General features: G+C 44.6%; 2 protein-coding genes across 2 annotated transcripts; both read left to right on the top strand.

The window, feature by feature from the left end:
• The first annotated feature begins 3,579 nt into the window (after positions 1–3,579).
• On the top strand, positions 3,580–4,278 carry LOC127315328 (uncharacterized). The gene is made up of 2 exons (XM_051345826.1): positions 3,580–3,873; positions 3,991–4,278. The coding sequence occupies exons 1-2, from the start codon at positions 3,580–3,582 to the stop codon at positions 4,276–4,278; spliced, it is 582 nt and encodes a 193-aa protein (XP_051201786.1).
• LOC139833889 (uncharacterized) lies at positions 4,275–7,268 on the top strand. Its single transcript, XM_071824258.1, has 2 exons — positions 4,275–5,111; positions 5,880–7,268. The coding sequence occupies exons 1-2, from the start codon at positions 4,275–4,277 to the stop codon at positions 7,266–7,268; spliced, it is 2,226 nt and encodes a 741-aa protein (XP_071680359.1).
• The last annotated feature ends 6,395 nt before the right edge of the window (positions 7,269–13,663 follow it).

Here is a 13,663-nt window from a genome sequence, read left to right as displayed (position 1 = left end):
GTGGGGGGGGTGGCCGGCCCCCTTAGGTGGAGTCCACCTTGGACTCTCCCCTCTAGGGTTGGCCAGCCATGGGGAGGTGGAGTCCCTCCGGGACTCCTCCTTCCTTAGTGATTCCTTCCGGACTTTTCTAGAACCTTCTAGAACCTTCCGTAAAATCACCGGATCATTTTCAAACTTATAAAATGACTTCCTATATATGAATCTTATTCTCCGGACCATTCCGGAACTCCTCGTGATGTCCGGGATCCCATCCGAGACTTCGAACAATACTTCGAACTCCATTCCATATTCAAGTTCTACCATTTCAACATCAAACCTTAAGTGTGTCACCATACGGTTCGCGAACTATGTGGACATGGGTGAGAACTCTCTCCGACCAATAACCAATAGCGGGATCTGGAGATCCATAATGGCTCCCACATATTCAACGATTACTTTAGTGATCGAATGAACCATTCACATACGATACCAATTCCCTTTGTCACGCGATATTTTACTTGTCCGAGGTTTGATCATCGGTATCACTCTATACCTTGTTCAACCTCGTCTCCTGACAAGTACTCTTTACTCGTACCGTGGTATGTGGTCTCTTATGAACTTATTCATATGCTTGCAAGACATTAGACGACATTCCACCGAGAGGGCCCAGAGTATATCTATCCGTCATCGGGATGGACAAATCCCACTGTTGATCCATATGCCTCAACTCATACTTTCCGGATACTTAATCCCACCTTTATAACCACCCATTTACGCAGTGGTGTTTGATGTAATCAAAGTACCTTTCCGGTATAAGTGATTTACATGATCTCATGGTCATAAGGACTAGGTAACTATGTATCGAAAGCTTATAGCAAATAACTTAATGACGTGATCTTATGCTACGCTTAATTGGGTGTGTCCATTACATCATTCATATAATGATATAACCTTGTTATTAATAACATCCAATGTTCATGATTATGAAACTAATCATCCATTAATCAACAAGCTAGTTAAGAGGCATACTAGGGACTCTTTGTTGTTTACATATCACGCATTTATCAATGTTTCGGTTAATACAATTATAACATGTATATAAACATTTATCATAAACTTAAAGATATATAATAACCACTTTTATTATTGCCTCTTGGGCATATCTCCAACAGATGTAGTTCACTTAGGTGATGATCTAATTTTGTAACTATTGCCCATTTACTATGTGTAAGAACTATTCCAAATGTGAATTCTCTAGTGAGTGGACTCCGGTTAGAGAGCCATTTGCCGTTTCGAATGCATGGTTTGACCCGTACTCATAACGTCATTTTGTACTAGTGATTATTTCTAAATTTCAACCCACTAAGATAATTTCTCCTAGTTCAAATAGGGCCATTAACTACAAAGACGGATTCTTGGCTCCTAGGCTCCGGTTATCTCCTTGTACTGAAAATTGAATAGTGGTTTAAAGTTTCCATACAATATAAGCAAATTCAATAAAATAACACTTCAATTTTTTTTGACAGTGTACACTTCAAATTTAGGCTGCACTGATAATAATAATAGCCCTCAAATATAGTGGCAAACATAACACAATAATATTGCGATATTTGCTATTAGAGGTCTCTATTAATTTCCCAGGCCAGGAATAAACACATTTATCGATGAATTTTTTATATTCATACTATATTCCTTATACACTTTGAAACTTCTCAATTAATTTGAACTTTTTGATAAATTTGAAATTCTAAATACAGATATTACTAGAGCCCGGGACTCAAACATTTTATCAAGTAACTACAAATTGAACTTACACAGTGCGTAAATTACTTAAACAGAAACTCCAAATCATAGACATTGGTTGATAAATATGAAAGAAATGGAAAATTTAAGAACATTGTGCATTTCATGTTGAATTAGACACTAAATGGACAACTTAGTTTTCACATCCCTTGGCACTAGCTAAAGTGTGCTACAAAACTAAAATATTGCTGAATTAGAAGCTGAAATTGACGACGATCTTTTTTTTTTGGCAGTGTGTACATTCGTGTTGGCTATGTGTGCCCTCGAGGTAGTCGTGTTCTATAAAGGTCGACTTGGATGTCTATATCGGTTTTAGGCCGGTTTTGTGCTAATTAACCGATCAATTATCTCCTCTCCTTCTTTTTAAATAAAATGAGCCAGCATTTCCCATTTTGTGCGGAACAAAAATAACACCATTTTCTTAGGCTTAAACCCATAACTAATCATGAACGCCCATATGAAAGCCCCAGGCATGCATTTCACGCTAAAAAAGCAAGGTCCAAATGAAAAGAGAATGCTAAAGCTAGTGGAATTCTCGTGGTTGTCATGCTCTGAAGTACTGCATGTAAGATATTATCACATTAAGCATGCAAATGGCCATTGTTATCTCTGCTTTTTAAGGCGATCAAGCATACGGTTATTTAGAACTTTTTTTTCCAGCAACTGTACTATAAATCTTATTAATCCTATGGTAAATATGTAAATTCACTGACACATGTTTTTAGCATAATGCATTGACACATTGTGATTAGTTTTTCTCTTTTGGAACCAACTGAACTTAACGAAATTCGCCAACATTAAAATCCAGAGTTTGCTTCAGGCTATCGTACAAATGTAGCTTATATACACTAATGAGAAATAATGTTATTCCACTACAAAAATCATAATATTTGACAGTACAGTGCTAATACTCACGTACGGGTAATCCAATTATTCTGCAAATAGGAGCACTGATAAACTGAAATTATAATTTCTGTGTGAAGCTAGTTTTTTTTTTCAGTTTTCCTTCTGAAAATAGGACAATTGAAATAGCGTGCAGTGTTTCTAGCATTTGTCAACAAGTGTCCTCTCCAGAGTAAATGGAGATGTCCAACAATTGCATTCCTAAGTTGCTTTGCTTTAGAAGGTTGTTGCGGGGTTGACGCCACGTAACTAATAACGTGGAAAAGGTTAACAACATGGTGGAGACCCTTTATTTTTCAATTAATTTAGGATTGAGCTAAGAAACTGAGTTCGTACATGTAAAAGAGGGTTAGTGCGTCGAACTATGAGAGTAACCAAGTGTTTATCGCTGCATAGAGATTTTCAAAGAGGAGCCATAGTGACTGAAGTCTTAGAGCAACAAGGCAGGTTTCTTCACAGGTTGCTGCTTGGGTTGATAGCTTTATTTAGCTCTAGCTTCTAGGTTTTAGCTAGCTTTAGTACTTTCTGTTAACAACATAGACACACAAACGATCTACGAAAGATCAAGCAATAACATCACGATGATAGCACCGAGATTTGTTAACGATATTTGGTCGGGGCATAACTATGATTCTTCTTGTTGGTGATTGTTAGATTGTATATATTTGTATAGGTGTTGCGTATGTATTTTGTACGTATTCCGTACTTTGTAACCCTAACCGGCCTACGAGCCTATATATACAACAGGAACCCCGTGGCCTAAACCACGCGAGGCTTCCCCCCAAAACCTCTCTCCCTCTCGGTTTCTACATGGTATCAGATATTCTTCGATCCTAAACCCTAGCCGCCGCCCACCTAAACCCTAGCCGCCGCCGGCTCTCTTCCGCTGCATCCATGACGACCCCGGCCGCCTCCCTCAGCGCCACGAGCGCCGCACTCGTCTCCGCCTCTGGCGCTGCTCCGTCGGGTCCTGCGCCCCGTTCCGTCGCCCCGCTCGTCCTCAGCTTCTCCTCCGGCAACCACTCCAAGTGGTCCATCTACATGCGTGCCGCCCTGGGTCGCGCAGGCCTGATCGGCCATGTCGACGGCACTGTCGCCGCCAACCCCACCGACGCCGCTTGGGCCGCGGACGACTACTCCGTGCTCAACATCCTTCACTCCGGCATCGACGAGGACATCGCTGACACGGTCCTCGCTCGCGATCAGACCGCCCGCCAGCTCTGGCTCGCGATCTGAGAGCTCTTCTCCACCAACAAGGCAAACAAGGCCATCTATCTCGATAACGAGTTTCGTCAGCTTGTGCAGGGTGCCCTCTCCATCACCGAGTACTGCCGTCGCCAAAAGTTCGTCGCCGACGCCCTCGCGGACAATGACTCACCCGTCTATGTGCGCGCCCTTGTCCTCAACACCCTGCGCGGCCTCAGCCCGCGGTTCGCCTCCGCCGCCACCATCATCTCCATGATGGAGCCTCTGCCCTCGTTCCTCCGGGTCCGAAGCATGCTCCTGATGGAGGAGATGCAACAGGCCAACGCCGCCTCCAACACGGCATCCACCGCCTTCGTCGCCCAGGCTCGCCCGCGCCACCACCAATGACCTGCACCGGGGTCGGCTGCAAAGGCTCCGCCAAGCCCAAGCAAATCTGGAAGCCAAAGCAGCCCAAGAATAGCGGCCGCAGCGCCCCTGCTGCACCACCTCGCGCTCCAGCACCAACGGGCCCGTGGGTCTGCTTCTCGCCACCTCAGGGCCAGTGGCGTGCTCCCTACGCCACGCCGAACGCGCCTGGCATCCTCGGCCCACGCCTCCAGGCCTACAACATTGTCTCCGCGCCCCTGTACCAGTCGGCTCCACCCACCTCCACCGCGCCATCTTGGGACAACGCCGGCCTCATCGCCGCTCTCAACAACCTCGGCCTCCAGCAAGGGTCGTGGGTGATGGACACCGGCGCCACCTCTCACATGACAAACAGCGATGGTAACCTCATGACTACTACCCCTCTTTCCGCTCCGCACTTTGTCACCGTGGGTAACGGCTCCGCCGTCCCCATCTCCTCTTCTGGTCATACACTTTTTCGCTCTCCCTCTGGTCAAATCTTTAAACTCAACCATGTTCTCTTAGTTCCTCACTTAATCAGAAATTTTCTTCCTATCCGCCAGTTCACACGTGATAATTATTGTTCGGTTGAGTTTGACGCCTTTGGTTTCTCTGTGAAGGATCTGAAGACCCGTCGCGTGATCGTTCGCTGCAATAGTGATGGGGACCTCTACACCTTTCCCGGCTCCTCCACTTTTCGGGTGCCACCCACCACCATGCTTGCCGCCATAGCCGCCGACTTGTGGCACCAGCGTCTAGGTCATCTTGGTCAAGATGCCATGTCGGGTCTCCAGCGTCTATCTTTAATAAAGTGTAATAGACCTCGTAGTACCTCGGTTTGTCATGCGTGCCAACTTGGCAAACATGTTCGGTTGCCATTTAGCTCATCTACATCAGCTTCTAGTGCCATTTTTGATTTGATACACTGCGATTTGTGGACCTCACCAATTGTAAGCAATTCTGGTTTTCGTTACTATCTTATTATAGTCAATGATTTTTCCCACTACTATTGGTCGTTTCCACTTAAGCAGAAGTCTTGTGCTCCTCCTACTCTAGAAAATTTCTTCTCCTATGCACGCACACAATTTGGCACCTCCATACGCTCTCTTCAAACTGATAATGGCACCGAATTCATAAACTCCATTGTCCAGAATCTTCTCTCCACCCACGGCACCTCGCTACGCCTTTCCTGCCCTTACACTTCTCAGCAAAATGGAAAAGCCGAGCGCGCAATCCGCACTGTCAATGACACCATGCGCACGTTGTTATTTCATGCGCATCTCCCAGCATCCTTTTGGGTAGAAACTCTTGCTGTCGCAACCTTCCTCATAAACCGCCGCCCCTGTAAAGCTATAGGGTCTTCCGTTCCCTATACGCGTCTCCACGGTTATCCACCATCGTATGATTCTCTTCGTGTCTTCGGTTGCTTGTGCTACCCTAATGTCACCTCCACCGCCCAACACAAACTCAGTCCTCGGTCTATTCCGTGTGTGTTCCTCGGCTATCCTTCTAATCATCGTGGGTACCGCTGTTATGATCCATCCTCTGGAAAAGTTCTAATCTCGCGTCATGTTATTTTCGACGAGACTGTTTTTCCCTTTCAGATGGCTACACCACCGGCTGCAACTCCATTGCAGTCCTCGCGCCGCCTGGACTTCCTCTTCATCGACACTTTGGAGTCCAGGCCGCCCCGCGCTGCCCCTGCCAGCCCACCTGCCGCGGCAGGAAACCTGGGCAGTCCCCTGCCTCCGCCAGCGGCAGCGACCATGGCCACGGCGCCTCCGCCGCGCACGCCTGTCGCCCGTGCCTCTCCACCGACCACGGCCATGGTGCCTCCGCCGCGCACGACCAGGACAGGGCGTGTCATTCGCCCCCCACCTCGGCTGAACCTCTCGGCCGTGGTCTCCACCGTGCCTCCTGCTCCTACTATGTTTCGGCAAGCGATGCAGGATCCCTTATGGCGTGCGGCCATGGCCAATGAGCACCAAGCTCTCGTTGACAACAAGACTTGGTCCCTTGTTCCCCGTCCGCCTCATGCCAACGTCGTCACTGGGAAGTGGATTTACCGTCACAAGTTCCACTCTGATGGTCGTCTTGCTCGTCACAAGGCTCGCTGGGTTGTTCGTGGCTACTCTCAGCGTCCAGGTGTTGATTATGATGAGACGTTCAGTCCAGTCGTCAAGCCCGCCACCATACGGATTGTTCTCACCATTGCTGTCTCTCACTCCTGGCCGATACGTCAGCTCGACGTCAAGAATGCCTTTCTTAATGGTACTCTTGATGAGGAGGTTTACTGTCAGCAGCCCCCTGGCTTTGTTGATGAGCATCATCCGGATCATGTCTGTCGCCTGCATAAGTCTCTCTATGGTTTGAAGCAGGCTCCACGTGCCTGGTACCAGCGGTCTGCGACTTACTTATCCTCCCTTGGATTTACTGCTTCTGTGACGGATACTTCTCTCTTCGTTCTGAAGAGTGGAGCTGACATGGCATATCTCTTGTTATACGTCGACGACATTATCATTACGGCTTCATCGACTACCTTCCTTCACCATCTTCTGGACAGACTGCACAACGAGTTTGCCAAGACTGATCTTGGCGATCTTCACTTCTTTCTCGGTATTGCGGTCAGTCACTTCTCGGATGGACTTTTTCTCTCACATCGTCAGTATGCTGCGGATCTTCTTCAGCGCTCTGGGATGTCAGACTGTCATCCTGCTTCTACACCAGTTGACACTCAGTCTAAACTCTCAGCCACAGAGGGTGATCTTGTTCCTGATGGTACTAAGTATAGAAGCTTGACTGGTGCTCTTCAGTATCTTACTCTGACGCGTCCAGATATCTCCTATGCTGTTCAGCAAGTCTGTCTTCATATGCATGCTCCCAGGATGCCTCATCTTGCTCTTGTCAAGCGAGTTCTTAGGTACATACGGGGTACTCTTGATTTTGGTCTACACCCATGCTTCTTCCTCGACAGCTCTCACAGCTTACTCTAATGCTGATTGGGCTGGCTGCCCTGACTCTCGGCGCCATCTGGCTATTGCGTTTACTATGGCGACAGTCTCATCTCTTGGTCCTCTAAGCGTTAGACTACTGTTTCTCGCTCCAGTGCTGAAGCTGAGTACCGAGATATTGCTCATGCTGTTGCTGAATGTTGTTGGATCCGTCAGCTACTCCAGGAGCTCCATCGTCCTCTTCATTCTGCCACACTTGTCTATTGTGACAATGTGTCTGCCATCTACATGTCTTCAAATCCAGTTCAGCATCGCCGTACAAAGCACATCGAGATCGACATACACTTTGTGCGCGAGAGGGTTTCTCTTGGAGAGGTTCGTGTACTACATGTGCCCTCCACTCTTCAGTTTGCTGATGTGATGACGAAGGGATTGCCGAGTCAACTGTTCTTCGACTTTCGGTCCAGTCTCTGCGTTCGAGAACCTCCCGCTGTGACTGCGGGGGTGTTAGATTGTATATATTTGTATAGGTGTTGTGTATGTATTTTGTACGTATTCCATACTTTGTAACCCTAACCCTAACCGGCTTACGAGCCTATATATACAACAGGAACCCCGTGGCCTAAACCATGCGAGGCTTCCCTAAAAACCTCTCTCCCTCTCGGTTTCTACAGTGATACCTTAACACCCGCCGCCCTAAGCCCCGACTCCTCCCCGTGGTTGTTGATATTACGTCGTTATGGATTACAACCAGTGGTGCTCCTGTCATTTTATATGCAGCCACAGATACAATGCATTCGACTCCAACACTAATCGTAACCCGCCCACACCTAATATTTTTTTGATCAATGAGAGGCCCCGAAGGGACTCGATACCAATAAAAGTAACAACGGTGGATACAAAGTACAAGAGGGACAAGATAAATATATAAATAACAACCAAGCCCTGGTTTTAACAGAGAAGACTCTACAAAGAAATTGAAAACGTGAAGAGAGAGCTCCAGTCATGGCCGTCTTCACCGGCACCGGGAACTACACCACTTGACTCTGAGTCGCCGTTGAGTGCCTACACATGGAGGTTGAAGAAGAGCTAGAGAATATCTCCTGCGAGCATGGCCACATGCATGATGGCCTTTAGTCCGGCAAACAAAGGCCGCCGAGGGTGTACTCCTGAAAGTGGTATCCTCTATCCCCGGACCTCCAGGTCCCGTCAGGCCAGCCCAGCCTCGACCAACATGGCGACTAGATTGAGCAAGCACAAATAAGGGAGAGCTCCCATCTAGGGCGAGCTTATTGAACGAGACGCTGCCGTTGCTCCCACCAGTTGCACGCAGCACCTCACCGCCACCACCAGCAGGAACTCCGCTGCAAACGACCACACATGGACCGCATGCGCTAGCAGCGCACTCCAACATGGCACAAATCCAGACGCCATAGAGGCCTAAACCGGACCCTAGACACCTAGACCTACACTACAAGGGTTCAAGGGGGGTGATACGTCTCCAACGTATCTATAATTTCTTATGTTCCATGCTACTTTTATGAAAATACACACATGTTTTATACACACTTTATGTCATTTTTATGCATTTTCCGGAACTAACCTATTGACAAGATGCCGAAGTGCCAGTTCCTGTTTTCTGCTGTTTTTGGTTTCAGAAATCCTAGTAAGGAAATATTCTCGGAATTGGACGAAATCAAAGCCCAGTATCTTATATTTCACAGAAGCTTCCAGAGAGCCAGAGAGGGGCCAGAGGGGAGCCCTGGGGGCCCCACACATGGTGGCGGTGCGACCAGAAGGGGGGGCGCGCCCCCCTGGTGTGTGGACCCCCCGTGGCCCCTCCGACTCCGACTCTTCGCCTATAAGATGCCTCGTGACCTAAATCTTCGACACGGATTGACGAAACTCTAGAAAACCTTCCAGAGCCACCGCCATCGCGAAACTCCGTTTCGGGGGACAGAAGTCTCTGTTCCGGTACCGTGCCGGGATGGGGAATCGCCCCCGGAGCCATCTCCATCGACACCACCGCCATCTTCTTCACCGCCATCGCTGCTCCCATGATGAGGAGGGAGTAGTTCTCCCCCGAGGCTGAGGGCTCTACCGTAGCTATGTGGTTCATCTCTCTTTGTGATCTAGTTGAATATTATCTATGTGCTACTCTAATGATGTTATTAAAGTAGTCTATTCCTCCTCCATGATGTAATGTTGACAGTGTGTGCATCATGTAGTACTTGGTATAAGCTATGATTGTGATCTCTTGTAGATTATGAAGTTAACTATTACTATGATAGTATTGATGCGATCTATTCCCCCTTTCATAGCTGATGTTGACAGTGTGCATGCTATATTAGTACTCGGTATAATTGCAATGGTCTATCATGCACTCTAAGGTTATTTAAATATGAACATCGAATGTTGTGGAGCTTGTTAACTCCGGCATTGAGGTGCTCTTGTAGCCCTACACAATGAATGGTGTTTGTCATCCAACAAAAGAGTGTAGAGTAGTTTCAGTTATGTGATCAATGTTGAGAGTGTCCACTAGTGAAAGTATGATCCCTAGGCCTTGTTTCCAAACATCGAATCTCGTTTATTTACTGTTCCACTGCATGTTTACTCGCTGCCATATTTATTTCAGATTGCTATTACCACTCATATCCATCCATATTACTTGTATTTCACTATCTCTTCGCCGAACTAGTGCACCTATACATCTGACAAGTGTATTAGGTGTGTTGGGGACACAAGAGACTTCTTGTATCGTGATTGCAGGGTTGCTTGAGAGGGATATCTTTGACCTCTTCCTCCCTGAGATCGATAAACCTTGGGTGATTCACTTAAGGGAAACTTGCTGCTGTTCTACAAACCTCTGCTCTTGGAGGCCCAACACTGTCTACAGGAAAAGAAGTGTGAGTAGACATCAAGCTATTTTCTGGCGCCGTTGCCGGGGACGTGAAGGAAAATTACACCACAGAGATTTCTTACTCCCACGTCAACTGCGCGCCAGCAAAGCTATTTTCTGGCGCCGTTGCCGGGGAGGTAAGGTAAAAGGTATTCACATCCTCCGACTACTAAGCTATTTCCTAGCATTGTTGCCGGTGTGTGAGTGCTCGAAGCTATTTCCTTTAGATCCTGCAATTGCATCTTTTTGTTTCTTGTTTATCACTAGTTAGGCATAATGGAAAATAACAGTGAGCTTTTTAATCTATTTCCTGAGTTAAGACATGGATTGTTTGATGAGAAAATTAAAAAACCTAAGGAACCTTATTTGCATGCTAGTAGCAATGATATTAGTATGAACGCTTTGAACACCATTGTTGCTAATGCTATGGAAAATTATAAGCTTGGGGAAGCTGGTTTTGATGAGCATGATATTTTTAGTCCCCCAAGCATTGAGGAGAAAATTTTCTTTGATGATACTTTGCCTCCTATTTATGATGATTATAATGATAGTGGTATTTTGGTGCCACCTACTATGGAGGATAGAGTTTATTATGATTACAATATGCCTCCTACATTTGAAAATAATAATGATAGCTACCTTGTTGAATTTGCTCCCACTACAATTAATTGTAATGACTATGCTTATGTTGGGAGTAGTAATTATTTTATGCATGAGACTCATGATAAGAATGCTTTATGTGATAGTTATATTGTTGAGTTTGTTCATGATACTACTGAAAGTTATTATGAGAGAGGGAAACATGGTTATATGCATCTTAATAATATTAAGTTTCCCCTCTTTATGTTAAGAATCTTGAAGTTACACTTGTTTTGTCTTCCTATGCTATTCACCTTGTTCTTCATGAACTTGTTTATTTACAAGATTCCTTTTCATAGGAAGTGAGTTAGACTTAAATTTGTTTTGAATTTGCTTTTTGATGCTCTCTTTTGCTTCAACTCTTATTTCTTGCGAGTGCATCATTAAAATTACTGAGCCCATCTTAACGGCTATAAAGAAAGCACTTCTTGGGAGTTAACCCATGTTTTTATTTTGCTACTGTTTTGTTGTGTCTTGGAAGTTGTTACTACTGTAGCAACCTCTCCTTATCTTTATTTTATTGCATTGTTGTGCCAAGTAAAGTCTTTGATAGTAAGGTTGATACTAGATTTGGATTACTGCGCAGAAACAGATTTCTTGCTGTGACGAATTTGGGCAGGGTTCTCTGTAGGTAACTCAGAAAAATCTGCCAATTTACGTGAGTGATCCTCAGATATGTACGCAACTTTCATTCAATTTGAGCATTTTCATCTGAGCAAGTTTAGTGCCCCAGAAAAATTTGTCTTTACGGACTGTTCTATTTTGACAGATTCTGCCTTTTATTTCGCATTGCCTGTTTTGCTATGTTTGATGGATTTCTTTGTTCCATTAACTTTCAGTAGCTTTGTGCAATGTCCAGAAGTGTTAAGAATGATTGTGTCACCTCTGAACATGTGAGTTTTTGATTATGCACTAACCCTCTAATGAGTTTGTTTTGAGTTTGGTGTGGAGGAAGTTTTCAAGGGTCAAGAGAGGAGGATGATACAATAGGATCAAGAAGAGTGAAAAGTCTAAGCTTGGGGATGCCCCCGTGGTTCATCCCTGCATATTTCAAGAAGACTCAAGCATCTAAGCTTGGGGATGCCCATGGCATCCCCTTCTTCATCGACAAATTATCAGGTCACCTCTAGTGAAACTATATTTTTATTCCGTCACATCTTATGTACTTTACTTGGAGCGTCTGTGTGCTTTTATTTTAGTTTTGTTATTCTCTGAATAAATTCATGCTTGTGTGGGAGAGAGACACGCTCCGCTGTTGCATATGAACACATATGTTCTTAGCTTTATTCTTAATGTTCATGGCGAAGGTTGAAACTGCTTCGTTCATCATTATTATGGTTGGAAACAGAAAATGCTACATGTGGTAATTGGTATAATGTCTTGAATAATTTGATACTTGGCAATTGTTGTGCTCAAATAGATCATGTTTAAGCTCTTGCATCATGTACTTTCCACCTATTAATGAAGAACTACATAGAGCTGGTTAAAATTTGGTTTGCATGATTGGTCTCTCTAAAGTCTAGATATTTTCTGGTGAGGGTTTGAACAACAAGGAAGACAGTGTAGAGTCTTATAATGCTTGCAATATGTTCTTATGTAAGTTTTGCTGTACCGGTTCATACTTGTATTTGCTTCAAATAACCTTGCTAGCCTAAGCCTTGTACTGAGAGGGAATACTTCTCGTGCATTCAAAATCCTTTAGCCAAAAACTATGCCATTTGTGTCCACCATACCTACCTACTACATGGTATTTTCTGCCATTCCAAGTAAATACTTCGTGTGCTACCTTTAAACAATTCAAAACTTATTACCTCTTATTTGTGTCAATGTTTTATAGCTCATGAGGAAGTATGTGGTGTTTATCTTTCAATCTTGTTGGGCAACTTTCACCAATGGACTAGTGGCTTCATCCGCTTATCCAATAATTTTGCAAAAAGAGCTGGCAATGGGGTTCCCAGCCCCAATTAATTAACCTTCATAATTTTACAAATAGACACTCCTCCATGGTATGTGATTGTTGGAAGGCACCCGAGGATTCGGTTAGCCATGGCTTGAGAAAGCAAAGGTGGGGAGGAGTGTCATCTAAATAAAACTAAAATAAATAGACACTCATTCATGGTATGTGATTGTTGGAAGGCACCCGAGGATTCGGTTAGCCATGGTTTGTGAAAGCAAAGGTTGGAAGGAGTGTCACCCAAAAATAAATAATCATGGGAGCCGCTCTTTGAAAGTCTGTCTGGCAAGGGGATCAGAGTGCCCACTACCATTCGTTGACAACAGCAAACACCTCTCAAAATTTTACTTTTATGTTCTCTTTATGATTTCAAAACTTGAAAAGCTCTAGCACATGATTTTATCCCTGCTTCCCTCTACGAAGGGCCATTCTTCTACTTTTATGTTGAGTCAGTTTACCTATTTCTTTCTATCTTAGAAGCAAACACTTGTGTTAACTGTGCATTGATTCTTACATGCTTGCTTATTGCACTTATTATTCTACTTTATGTTGACAATTATCCATAAGATATACATGTTGAAAGTTGAAAGCAACTGCTGAAACTTATATCTTCCTTTGTGTTGCTTCAATGCCTTTACTTTGAATCTATTGCTTTATGAGTTAACTCTTATGCAAGACTTATTGATGCTTGTCTTGAAAGTACTATTCATGAAAAGTCTTTGCTATATGATTCATTGTTTAGTCATTATCTTTACCATTGCTTTGAATCGCTGCATTCATCTCATATGCTTTACATTAGTATGATCAAGATTATGATAGCATGTCACTTAAGAAATTATCTTTGTTATCGTTTACCTACTCGAGGACGAGTAGGAACTAAGCTTGGGGATGCTGATACGTCTCCAACGTATCTATAGTTTCTTATGTTCCATGCTACTTTTATGA

This window comes from Lolium perenne, chromosome 7 (assembly GCF_019359855.2).
Source record: "Lolium perenne isolate Kyuss_39 chromosome 7, Kyuss_2.0, whole genome shotgun sequence".
Lineage (NCBI taxonomy): Eukaryota > Viridiplantae > Streptophyta > Magnoliopsida > Poales > Poaceae > Lolium > Lolium perenne.
This window is presented reverse-complemented; position numbering and strand designations above follow the sequence as displayed.

Excerpts from the sequence above, each read along its gene's own strand:
- LOC127315328 (XM_051345826.1), top strand. The coding sequence starts at position 3,580 with ATGACGACCCCGGCCGCCTCCCTCAGCGCCACGAGCGCCGCACTCGTC. Across the intron at positions 3,874-3,990 it reads ACGAGGACATCGCTGACACG|GGTGCCCTCTCCATCACCGA; the intron begins GTCCTCGCTCGC and ends CAGCTTGTGCAG.
- LOC139833889 (XM_071824258.1), top strand. The coding sequence starts at position 4,275 with ATGACCTGCACCGGGGTCGGCTGCAAAGGCTCCGCCAAGCCCAAGCAA. Across the intron at positions 5,112-5,879 it reads ATAGACCTCGTAGTACCTCG|ATGGCTACACCACCGGCTGC; the intron begins GTTTGTCATGCG and ends TTTCCCTTTCAG.